This window comes from Chiroxiphia lanceolata, chromosome 3 (assembly GCF_009829145.1).
Source record: "Chiroxiphia lanceolata isolate bChiLan1 chromosome 3, bChiLan1.pri, whole genome shotgun sequence".
Lineage (NCBI taxonomy): Eukaryota > Metazoa > Chordata > Aves > Passeriformes > Pipridae > Chiroxiphia > Chiroxiphia lanceolata.
Window position 1 is genome coordinate 49,447,876 of NC_045639.1, and position 12,553 is coordinate 49,460,428.

General features: G+C 34.7%; 1 protein-coding gene across 1 annotated transcript in view; it reads left to right on the forward strand.

Annotated features, from left to right (window-relative positions):
• ADGB (androglobin) overlaps positions 1–12,553 on the forward strand; it is a 114,213-nt gene that overhangs the window by 17,872 nt on the left and 83,788 nt on the right. Inside the window, 6 exon segments of the mRNA XM_032683883.1 lie at positions 2,482–2,574; positions 4,779–4,850; positions 6,085–6,273; positions 9,481–9,620; positions 10,744–10,830; positions 11,836–12,047. Coding sequence (XP_032539774.1) covers positions 2,482–2,574; positions 4,779–4,850; positions 6,085–6,273; positions 9,481–9,620; positions 10,744–10,830; positions 11,836–12,047 — 793 coding nt within the window.

A 12,553-nucleotide genomic window follows, 5' to 3' on the forward strand; every position in this document is an offset into this window, starting at 1 on the left:
ATGTTGGAGAAATCCCTTCTCAGGGCAGTGCAGTTTCTGTGAACTCAAAAGGTACGATGCACCACTCATCCGTATATTTTTGCACACCTCAGTTTCTAGACCGGTGAAATGCTGTCTGCAGTTCTAATGTTCAGAAAATGATTTGAGGGATATTGTTATTTTGCAGAAAGTAAGTGCCTGCCAGATGCAGAAAAGTTCCTCACTTTTCCGACTTTGGAATGAATTATAAGTCTCATACGGAATTTTTACTCCTTCAAACCAGTTATCATTGCAGAATGTGTCTTTTATACAGAGTAGTAGTAAATTTATTTCTGAAAGAATTTCTTAAACTTAGCGTTTTAAAGTGATATTTAAATCCATTAAGTGCTATGCTTAATCATCTATTTTATGTGCCAATTCTGCATTGTCCATATGTTTCTTCTGTATGTATTCTGTGTACTATGTATATGTTGGCATATGCATTTGTAGATTATTTTTTTCTTATCCTGAGCCTTAATATATTATACTCCTATGGGGCCAAAGTATTGTTTTCAGAGAAGGTATAAGTTCTCTACTGAATACTACCATTAACATGTCAAGTAAATAATTTCCCTTTGTATCTTTCTTCTGTTCCATTACCCCATTTTGTGTCTTTGGGCTGTACTCTTAACATTTATCTAGCACTAATTTGTTAGGTCTGCCAGACATTATTATAATAGATAAACTTTAAAATCTGAAAACACAAGAGGCATTCTGAGTGGTTTACTGGATTCATTAGTTCTTCAGTTACAAGCTATATGGAACATTGTTCTTTTTACATGTTTAAAGAAATTATAAAATATATTGGCCACAGCAGATGAATTTACAGAACTAAAGAATTTTGTAATGTGGCCTCTTTTGATTCAAGCAGATAGCCAGAATTCAATATCTTATAGGCTATTTCAGTTAGAATTAGTGATGGCATCCAGTACCTTTGAGTACACTTAGAACAGGAATATGAGCAGTCCTATTTTCTTGTGTGGGAAAAGGAATCAATTGGAAGTGATCTCTATCCTTGTAACACTAAATCTCTTTTACCAAGGACCCCTACACAATAGCCTCTCTTAGAGCGGTACAGTGGACTGCAGATACTGTGCATTTGACCTTATCTGTTTCTCTTGTGTCTGTTTCTTCCATGTCCTTCCTGTAAAACTTGTGATTGAGACTCCTGTCCTTAGAGCATGAACTCCTGATACCTGGCAGTTGTCTCTTATAGCCACGTTAAATAAAAGATAAGTTAAATTTGATTTTGTCAGCCAAGTTTAGCTGAACCTACAATATTTTTCTTCAGAGTATCTTTGCACTAGTAAGCTAAAGAAGGGTACATCTTTCCAGATTTTTTTTTAGTATTTCTTTGTGTAGTGTTGGGTCATTCCATCTGCCTCCTTTCTCTGGTTTATCTAGTGTTTAAGAGCTAAACTTTCCTGTTTAGCTCATGTTTCATGAAGTCAGGGTTGGATGTCTCTGAAAGCAGAATAAACTCTTTTAACATGATTCTTCGTGGTCCAGGCTACAAAGCTTTCTTTAAACTTTTCTTAAAAAAACTTTTCTTTTTTCCGTAAAAAAAGAAAAGTAGTCCTGAAAGATTCATTTTCCCCCCAACTTATCTTTTTTCCTTCAGATACTTGAAATAGCTTGTTGCAGACTGTTATGTTGAAGGAGCTTACAAAAAAAAATGTGGGGAAAGTATTATTTGGGAGTCTTTGGTTTGTGTCTGGTTTTTACACTTTTGTAGTGTATTTTCTTTTGCCTTCCTTTGGTCAGTGAGTACTTAAATAAAAGGCATTAACTATGTAATTGATTAGTTTCTCAGTCAACATGACCTGAATCAGAGGCATCTCTTCATCCTACATTGTGTTATTAAGTAAACAAATATCATATATCATGATACGTTCTGTGCACACAGGGGATGAGTATCACTTTAGAAATGCAGGTTTGAAAATTATATGGGACTCTCTCTTTAATGGGCTAATTCATTATGCTGTATAATTATAATTCTCTTTGATTTCTATAGCAATGTTAAATGCAGGGAACATGCTTTGTGTCTAAATACCACTTTAGATATTTACTTTCAATATTCAGTTAAAAAAGCTATAAAAATACGTGAGTTAGAAAAAGTACGTAGGAACAACTTGGTAGAAGAGTACCTAACAAAAGCTTAAACTTTTTTTTGGAGAGCTTTCTGAAAGGTGGAAAAGAAAAAAATCAGTTCATATAGACCTATTTAGATAGTGCAGGCCACATAAACTTTTCAGGACAATATAAGTGGCTTTTGTGCTAAATCTTTATTTTGGGCTTTGGGCTCTTGTACTTTGGTTGTAGATACTTTAGTTCCTTTTTATGCTATTTTACTCCCTAAGTAAATTATCGTGTGAGCAATATATTATTTTAAATCTCGTGGAAGATACAATACTGTAATTAATAAAAAAATGTTCCATTTTTGTGCATGCATATTTTATGTAGCAGTTCTTTGATGATCCTGAAGGGAAAATAAAGTTGCCAGCATCCTTAAAAGTACATTCATGGAAACGTCCACAAGAGTTTATAACAAAACAGGTAAGAAACAAGCAAGGTCATGATGAAAAAATGCTGCTCACCTAGCTTGTCAAAAGTAAAGGGAAATTAGTAGAGGAAATTAGTTCAACAGGTAAAACCCACTTGACCACACAGGGTCATCCTGTCCAGGAGACTACTGTACAGCAAGGAGTCAGTGATCCATGTAACAGCTAACCTGTCCTGTACACACAGCTTGGCCCTGAGGCTGGTGTGGTGCTTGCTGGCTGTAAGTCCTGGGCACTGAAAAAGCTCAGACAGCTCATGGTAATGGAGGAGCCTGCAGGTAGCGCCTGCTTGAAACTGGCAATTATACCACCTGCATCTCCTTCCCTTTATGTAACCACAGCAACACCTTCTTATGTCAACATACTTTCAATTTTACAGGAGAAATGATGAACAGAGTTGTTTTCTTGTCAGAATATCCTGTTAGAATATCCTTTCTATGGATTGGATCTGCACGGAATGCTTCACAGGTGGATCACAAGACCTACTTGATGCCACACAACTTGGGCTTCCCAGTATCTAAAAGGACATAATGTTACATATACTAACCCCTTTCATTATAGTTAGCTCTAATAATAGCATTTTCAGTGATACTATAAAGAATCTGAGTGCCTTTCTTAGGGGGATAAGATCACCACAAACCAGCACTTCCTGGTACAAAACATCATGGCAGTGTATCCTCCCACATCTGCTTCGCTTTTTAACTCCATGTTCATTTAAAACACAACTGGCCTTTCTATTTTTCTTTGTGTTCTTTTATTCTCACTTAAAAATCAACTTCATGGCAGAAAAATGTCTGTTTATTCTAACTAAGGCTGCCCTTGAGCAGGTATCTGAACTAAATATTTATCATGAAAACATCAACTAACTTTACCAGAACGATAGTATATTTTTTTTTGCCTTCAGCTGTTGTATCTCTCTGGGCTATACACATTACATGTCTATGTCTTTGACAGTACTTGTCTGGAAGGTAACCATAACATTTTAAAATTATGCATAGCTTTTATTCAATATATTTTTAAAATTATTTGCAAAGAAAATAAGCAGCCTACCATTTCAAAGTTTAGTATCCTCTAATGCTGTTAGTCATATTAAGTCTTAAAGTGTTTTGCTTCAGAAGAAACACTGAAGTGTTAAAGCACTTGGACCATCCTTCCAGCTTTTTCAGGCTTGTCAGTTTTCCTTTTGTCAGCTTGTCAGTTCCATTTTTTATTAAATAGGCACTAAAGAGGTCCGAGTTTAATTTTTAATGGAGGAAGGAGGAGGGGGAGATCAGAGAAGTAATTGACAAGACCAAAAGATTGGATAGGAAATGCTGCCAAAATGTGTAAACTGAGTGGAGTTATCTGAAAGATGAGGGCAAGAGAGCTGGCAGCCCAGAAAGCCATGGAAATATGTATCTATATTAAAAGTAGCTTTTATCTTTAGAGCACTATGAAGAAAGCATTTGTTTTCTTTAAGACCTGATTAAAATTTTGATGCTTCTTTTAGTCCAATGTGTGTTTTGAATCGAGAAGCAATGATTACTAGAAATTTTATATTATTGTTAAAAATTAATGTAAATGTCAAGTAATGAAAGACTATTAAGAATGATACATGTTGCTACCTAATCTATTAGTAACTATAAAAGAAAGTGTAAACAAGCCTGTTTAGTGCAGTAAGCAAAGAATCAAGCAATGATCACTAGTATATGATGAGAGGCACAGATACATTTAGTTCAATAAACTACAATCCCAGTACCTTATTTCTGAACTGCCTCCCTAAAGGAAATGTGTTGTATAAACAGGTAATAGTCATCAAAACTATGTAATACAGTCAAAGTCACCATTTATATACTGACAATACCACTATCTAACTGACCATGAGAAAATAATTCCATTTGAATCCTGGTGGATGACTTTGAGTCAATGCTATGCTCGTGGTTTAAATGCAAAACTGCAAATATGCTTAATAAAATGAAGGAATATAAATTTGTTTATGTGATTATTTCATTTGATGCTCTTTAAATATCCTGGTAAAAATAATTCTTATTTTTTAAAAATTTGGAACATCTGCATTTTAAGAAATTTCTAGTTTGCAAATCTCTAATGAATATTTGCCAAATGTCTAATATTTGCATGTCATTACAGTTAAATGTTAATGTTAATTTAATTTTTTCCAGGTAATTTATCTATGGACTTAACTAATTTACTTTCTCCTAGGTTCCTGTTGTTGTCCAAAATGAAACTTCGTTTGACCTTGTTTCAGCAAATGAGCATATATTTTGTAGTGAGGTAGGCAGAAATACGTTAATGTCCCTCTCAAAAAAAAAATTAATTCATTCTTCTTTATCTCTCTTTAACTTTTTGAATTTCACTCCAAATTTCTACCATGAAGAAATAAGTTGTGACAATTTTTTAAGTGGAAAAAGAATGATGGGAATAAAATGACAAGAAATAATCTAGATTTTTATAATTAGTGTTTACCTTCTTTAGAATTTGAAAAATTAAATCAATGATAAATCGAGATTTTCCAAACTTTTTTTTTTGGTTAAATATATATAGTATATGAGCTGCTATAATTACTACTGGATAGTACTGTCTAAAGATAAGAGCAAATATAGACTGGATTAGGAAGGATTTATATTTTTCATTCAAACTTTCCTGAAGTCTTAGTGTGCCTGAATGTATGTGCAACTGTCTGTCACCCAACCAGTCTCTTCAGAGGTGAATAAATGAATTTCTGCAGATCGTGGGAAAATATAAAACAGGTAGTGCCAAGGCATCTGAGTGCCTTACTGAATGTAATATTACTTCATAATTTCTATTTCATTCAATGCTTCAATGAAAATGCAAAATTCAGCATCAGAGATATATGAGAGGAAACCATCAGAAAACTGGTGGTATAAGTTTTGAGGTCCACAGAAATACTAATTAATTTTAGGGCAAGTTTCTTGTTGTAAAATTGTATTTTCACTCTAGTTTATATAAATCACTGTAAAAGTCTGATAAAACTTGTGAAAGTATGGTATAAATCAGAAATCTGCATGTTATAAAAACACATGCACTAAAGCATGATTAGTTAAAGGTTCTATTTTAAGTTTTAAAAATTATTAAATACTTTTAATAATTTAGGATTTTTTTAACGAGTATAAATAATGAGTATTAAAGCCAATACTGATTTTTAGTAGCTGTCTTGTAATAAGCAGTAAAACAAGTGACAGTTCACAAGTCCTGTAACATAAAATTGTATTTCCTTGCTTGTCTTTGTTAAATGAACAACATAATTTATATTGTATCTTTGCTTAGTTTCATGAAGTTTGTGTTATTGTACATAGATATTGTAATGCTTTTAAGAGAAGTTGTACCAGTGAAATTAGTTTTTCCATTAAACCATATCTATGCTTTTATGTCACTTCTTTATTTACAACACAATCTGTTTTAATCTTTGATCATTATAATATAACTTGGCTTTTTTTTTTCAAAAAGATGTTACTTGAAAAAAATTTCTATTTTCCTCCGGTTTTAGCTGATGAGGTGGATTGTAAGTGAGATTTATGCTGTCTGGAGGATATATAATGAAAAGTCCTTAACTAGTGAAATACCCATACTTTTTTGGAAACCATGGGAACATATTTATGCTTTATGTAAACCTACGAAGGAACACATGCCACTGTACAATAAATTCGGAAAATATGTATTGAAACTTTACTGGATGGTGAGTAGTTTCCTCCAACAATATATAAATATGATGCAGCTAGCATAGCAAATTTTAATGGTTAGTGTACATGTATTTTATAATTGAAAAGATATAGATTTGTAGAAGTGTTGACACTGTTGATGCTTGTTAATAAAAATACAATCTTATAGTTCATGTGTTTTTTTGTACAACTTAGAACTTGATAAAAGAGAGTTATTATTGAAAAGACAATATTCTATTTTTGTAGTTTTGTAGCTTTGATGCAAATGTTTGGTAGAATCAGACGTGGTCCACACCTTTGTTATGTTAGGATTAAGAATGCTTCTTATTGTTTAAGTAACTCGGTTGACATTACAGAGCTATTTGTATCCAAGTGTATTTAAAGTGATTAAAGACTTCCAGTGTGAGGACTATTTACTGAAGATGTACTGGTAAAACTGAAACATCCCATGAGTTTCTAAAGATAACAGACAGAAACATTTAAACACATTTTTCAGTCAATAGGGAACACTTAATTTTATATTTAACCTCATTTTAATAAAGAAATAATCACTGACACAAACTTGTCTATGTTGCTAGGGTTATTCTGGTTACATTTGTCTTTTGCAAACAGAATATGTGACAAAACACTAAAACCTATAACTGACCCTATTAAAATTCCATTTGCCCAAACTTGAAAATATTTTTTTACACAGTCAATTTGAAACAGAAAGTTGGAAGTGACCTTCCCTGTAAGGGGAAGCACTTACCTGATTTACATACCTGTGCTTTCGTCATCCCTTACTCATGGCTGGGCTTTGCGAACGAAGATTTGGGAAGGACTCTACCCACGTTTGTTGCAAGCGCGTTGGTGGCTAAAAAGGTCAATATGAGATAGGCACGTCTAGTTGCAAAAGGCACAGCAGAAAGACTCCTTAGGTGGTATATTCTGCAAGGCACAATTCTTTCTGTGTTGTCTTTTCTCCTCAAGGGTGATCCTGCGTGCGTTCTCAAAATCATCAGCAGCGTTATAGATGGTGTGTCTCCAGACCTCCCAATTGGAGGCCAGAGTAGACCAGTTATGTTGATCAATCTGGCCAAGGCTGAGATGTTGTTTCAGGGAGTCCTTGTATCTTTTCTTCGGGGCTCCTCTCTTGCAGCAACCGGTGGCAAGTTCACCATAAAGCAAGATCTTAGGGAGGTGGTGGTCCTTCATCCTTGAGACGTGCCCTGCCCAATGCAGCTGTGTTCTCAGCAACATGACCTCAACACTTGTGACTGCTGCTTGTTCTAGAACAGATGTATTGGTCACATAATCTGACCAGTGGATGTTTAGGATTGTGCGGAGACAGCGTTGATGGAAGCGTTCTAGGAGACGCAGGTGGTGGCGGTAAATGATCCATGATTCAGGTCCATATAAGAGAGTAGACAGCACAATGGTTTTGTAAAATTGATCTTTGTTCTTTAATCCCTTACTACTGCCTCCACATATGGAATAACTTACATTCACATAGGGAGTGAGAGTTGCCTGAGTTTGAGAGGGCATAAATTCTGTTGTTCATGTTCCTCAGAAGAAGACATTATCTTGTGTGTGAATTTAATGCTGCAGATGTTGTGTATTCATAGGATAAAAGACTGCCATTTAAAGCATGTACAAGAGTTACCAGGGTGTTTTATTTTCTTTGTCACTTTTGTGCTTGTTTCAGTTTGGGCCTCTGTGTTTATTCAATTTCTTTTCCTCTGGTTGTACAGCTGTATTTCACAGAAAGAAAAGCAGGAAAAAACAGGGTCAAATGTTGGAAGATAAAAGAAAATGTGCAAATGAGGAAAGACATATATCAGTAGAGATAGAGAAGAAACAGATTTACAGGAGCAAGTGGCAAATTAAATTAAAACTGAGACAAAGGTGGAAGAGTAATGAACTGGTTTCACCAAAATGCTGTGTTGAGTCCTGAGGGATTGTAGTCTTTGAGATCAATCTGTGGATAATAGTGTTTCATACAATTTACACCATATGTGAATTCTACCCCACATCCTACTTTCACTTTGCATTCCTGAATTGAATTTTTTTCTGTAGTTACCCTTTCCTCACCTTTTTCTATCCATAGACTTGCCCCACATACTTTTTTTTTTTTATTTCTCTGATGTCTTTTCCTTGACTTATCAACTTGTACTGCAGTCCGTATTAAACTTCAGCAATTACTGAAAGAGTAGATGAATATGTGATCATTTCACTTACTAGTCCTTTTCAAACTTGGGAAATCTTAAGTATTTTGTTTTGGTTGTCACAAAGTAGCACTTCTCCTAAAAAACATTAACCTCTTCTATGCTTTTTGGTTATCTTTGCCCTGTGGCCTAAATTTGTTTTCTTCTGAGAACTACAGAACTCATAATCAGATGTCATTTCACTTTGAATCTGTAGTTGAGTTACAAGCAGAGAGTGCTAGTTTTGCCCTCTGATAACACAAGGTGAACAGTTAGTGATTTGGTCATTCTTCGTCATTTTGTGGATGAGTTTGCAGAAGTACTTGCTATTGCCCCATTAATTCTCCTATTATGTCTTCACCACTAGGACAGAGACTTTTTTTTGGAGAATGGTAAACAAGATTATTTTGTTGAATACTAGCTCAGTTTACTAACAAAGTATCTGGTATTGGAGATATCAATACTTTGTCTTACTGTTAGTTTCTTATCCTGGAAGTATAGATTTTTTTTTTTACATTAGATCATTTTGTGTTGTTTCATATGGTGTTTCATAAGATACTATATTAATGCTTTCCAGAACACTAACCACTGCAGCCAACATCCCTAGGTAGTTTCTGGGAAGCAAGGGGGACTGCTTTTATCACAAGTATTTTCCAGATTGAGACCTTAAAGAGGCATTTACTAAGCTGGTATCTTAGTTAAGCCCTTTTTTAATAATTACTGTTTCTCAATCATCTGTTATGGCAGATGAAGAAAAAGCAATGAATGCATGCACATAATGGACTACACATATGAGATGAAATATGTTTGGAAATAGCTGCAATTAGATTAATCTCTGAAATAAATAAATCAGAGCAATAATGAAATGCTATGAATACTGTTTCCATGCTCCTCATATATTATGTGAGAACTCCTTTTAAAACCATCTGTAATGTATAATTGGGTTCTTGAGAAAGCGTTAAAAGTTCTCTTACATGCATGTTCATTTTCCAGCCCTCAGACTGTTTTTTCTTCTTCCCCCACCACCCTCCCCCATCATAGGGGTGCTGGAGAAAGATCATTGTGGATGACACTATGCCTTTCAGTGAAGAGGAGAATTTGTTATTACCAGCTACAGCCTGTCAAAATGAACTTTGGCCAATGTTGCTGTCCAAAGCTCTCATTAAGGTAGCAAACACTAGGTATGTTTAGTCATCTCAATTTCGGTTTGTTTTGTGAAGTCACATGGAATTTGCAAAAAGTTCTTTCAGTTTACATGGGAAATATATTTCGCTAAAAATTTTGTAATGACAATTAGACACTTCCAAAAGCTGACATTATTCCTAAAGTCTTCACATGTGGTTTTCTACAAAATGGAAATGTCTATGAAGTGTTAATGAAGTTGTAATTGTCAGCCTTAACCAGTATTGACTCAACTAGTATTGAAAATAAAGTATTGTAAGCTACTTTTGGTGCTTTTGCTACAGTTCTGCTGTTGTGGGCTGTACTGTGATCCACTTCCCCAGAACTGACCTGAAAAGGGGAGGATGGCCTATTATGCAGTGATTGACAATTATGGCCACAGGTTCCTATGAGATGAGCAATGATCACCAAGAGTTTAAATGACTAAGCTTGAGAAAATAATTCAAAACACTGATCTGGGTAGTCAGGCTTCCCCATTCTGGTCATATCAAGTTATGTTTGTCAGAAGAGTCAGCTGAAGTATATCTACACAGGCTAGGGAGTTGCTGGGAGCTGCCTGTTAGGATGAAATTCTCCAGTAATGTGGTTCTAATACTTCAATTTTCCAGAGCACAAGGGTTAGTCTTACAAGTGCTAGCATCTTCAGCCTTGAACCTCTCAGGAAATCTCTCCAGACAGTAGGAGAGTGGAGTGGGGTGGAGAGTTGTAGAGTGGAAATGGAGCCAACTTGTGCAGAATAGCCTGATAGTTAGAGAGGCTGATTAGGAAATGGAAGTTGTAGAATCATAACTCCCTTCTAGCATGAGGGATTTCAAACACGTCTCCAACTCTGCAAAAAGAGGTTTTACTGTGTGCAAATAGACAGTGTGCTGGCTAACAATTTTGGAAAAATGCCACTGTACCAGAGGGAACGCCAAAATAATGGACCTGATGCAAAGATATTGACTTTGTAGGCTGTTAGTCAGCAATGGTTTGGTAAACTCCTAAAATTGCAAGTAATGACTTGTTTTTTCATCAAGCCATTCTGTGTATGGTCTTATTCCTATATAAAGCAATGTAGACTGCAGACTACTGTAGTTGGTTTCATTATAATTCTGTAAGATGTCTGCTTTTGTCTTATAGTATACATGAAACTGGAAATAGAGAACTGGAGGAATTTACAGTTCTGCATACACTGACTGGATGGATCCCAGAAGTTATTCCTCTTCAGTAAGTTCCTCTATTAAACAATTTACGCATTAATTGTTTAATATTTAATTTTATAAGACATTATGAAAAATAAAGCTGAGCCCTAAAAGTCCTTCACCATCAATTTTAGCAAGTGTATTGTTTTTTATTCCAGTGCTTGAGAATAAATATATAATTGTTTTTTTTATAGCCATATTTCAGAATTAAATAAATTCAGTCAAAGAATATTTTATTCCCTTTTCCAGTAATTTTTATGTCCCAAACTATGCTTGCAATTTAGGTTTTAGATATATTTGTGTCTTACAGTAGTGTGTATGTAGCCCATGCACTTAAAAATCTAAGTAACCTAAATTTTAGTTCATTTCCTTCAAATACATTATATTCTGGAATAAGAAAATGTGAATACCACACTTTGCTGATGACTTTAACCCATTGTACAATCAATTATTTTATTTTAAAAAAAGGTTGCATTCAGTTAGCTTGTGTGAAACTTATTCATGACTCTGTTTGAGGTTATTTTTGGAATCACTGAGTTTCTGTGAAGAACCAATATGACTGCTACTGACGTGTCATATCAAAAAGCTGTTGTATTTGTTAGAATTGGTGGAGGAGGCATGGCACTGTCTGTGATGGACTGTTAGGAAAGCCCAGTTTGAAAGTGCCTTTGAGAAGCTTTTTAATATACAGAGATGGAATCAAATTATTATACAAAGTAGTTGTAAAGTGGTCTGCAAGTTTCTCTGCCACAACTTTTATCCTCTAAAAAGCTTGAGAAAAGATGCTTTATTTACATATGTTTCTAACCACCATCTCTTTTTTTATGAGTCTGTCCGTAATCTGTCTCAACAAATTGGCTGATACAGAGGATCGTGCAAGTGTGTTCTATCTGCTAAAATAACCCAGTAGCTTTTTGAGGAGTTGAACTGTCAGTTGTGGTTTAGTGCCTGCCTAAATGAAAATCACATTTTCTTTTCTTATTGCAAATTTCTTTATCATTGACATATACATGCATATTTTCTTTTAAAGGTCTGAATACTTGGACAAAGTTTGGGACTTTTTGAAAGAGATTGTGCCAGAATTCAAGTTGCCTGATGAAAAGACTCCAGAACTTGATACTACTGAGTCAGATACAAAACCTGAAGAGACCAAAGACTCAGAGTTAAAAAATGAAGTTTCACCTGTGAATAAGCAGTCAGAATCACCTGAGAAAGCAGAGACATCTGATAACATTGACAAAGGTCTGTAATTTTAGGTAATGTGATATTTTAGACCAAGCATAAATAAGATTAGCATAATCTCTGGCTTTGAATTTGTATGTCTTGGATATATTGCCACACGCAACTCTGTGGGTTTATTGTTTTCACTGAACATGTCGCAATGATGTAAATTCAAATTACTTTTGTTTTAGCTGTAGATCTCATTAGAAGCAGCACTACTCTTTTATTTTACGAAAATAGCTTCACTTTATGGCAGAGATTTTTTCAGCCATTTATTTCTCTAAAGACTGGTTCCTTGCAGACAGATAACTATCAGAGAAGTTACAGTTTCTCCAAAGGCAACACTGCTCTGATCATCAGTAAATTATACATTTCATAATGGATGTTGCAAAGTGTGATTACTTACAGAGTTCTGACAAGTATGTTCTAATATCTACCTGCATTTTTATTTATAGCAACTTTTCTCTTTATGCTATTAGGTATAGGTAATAATTTTCTTCAAGAGCTGCTAACCTATTTACATGTAA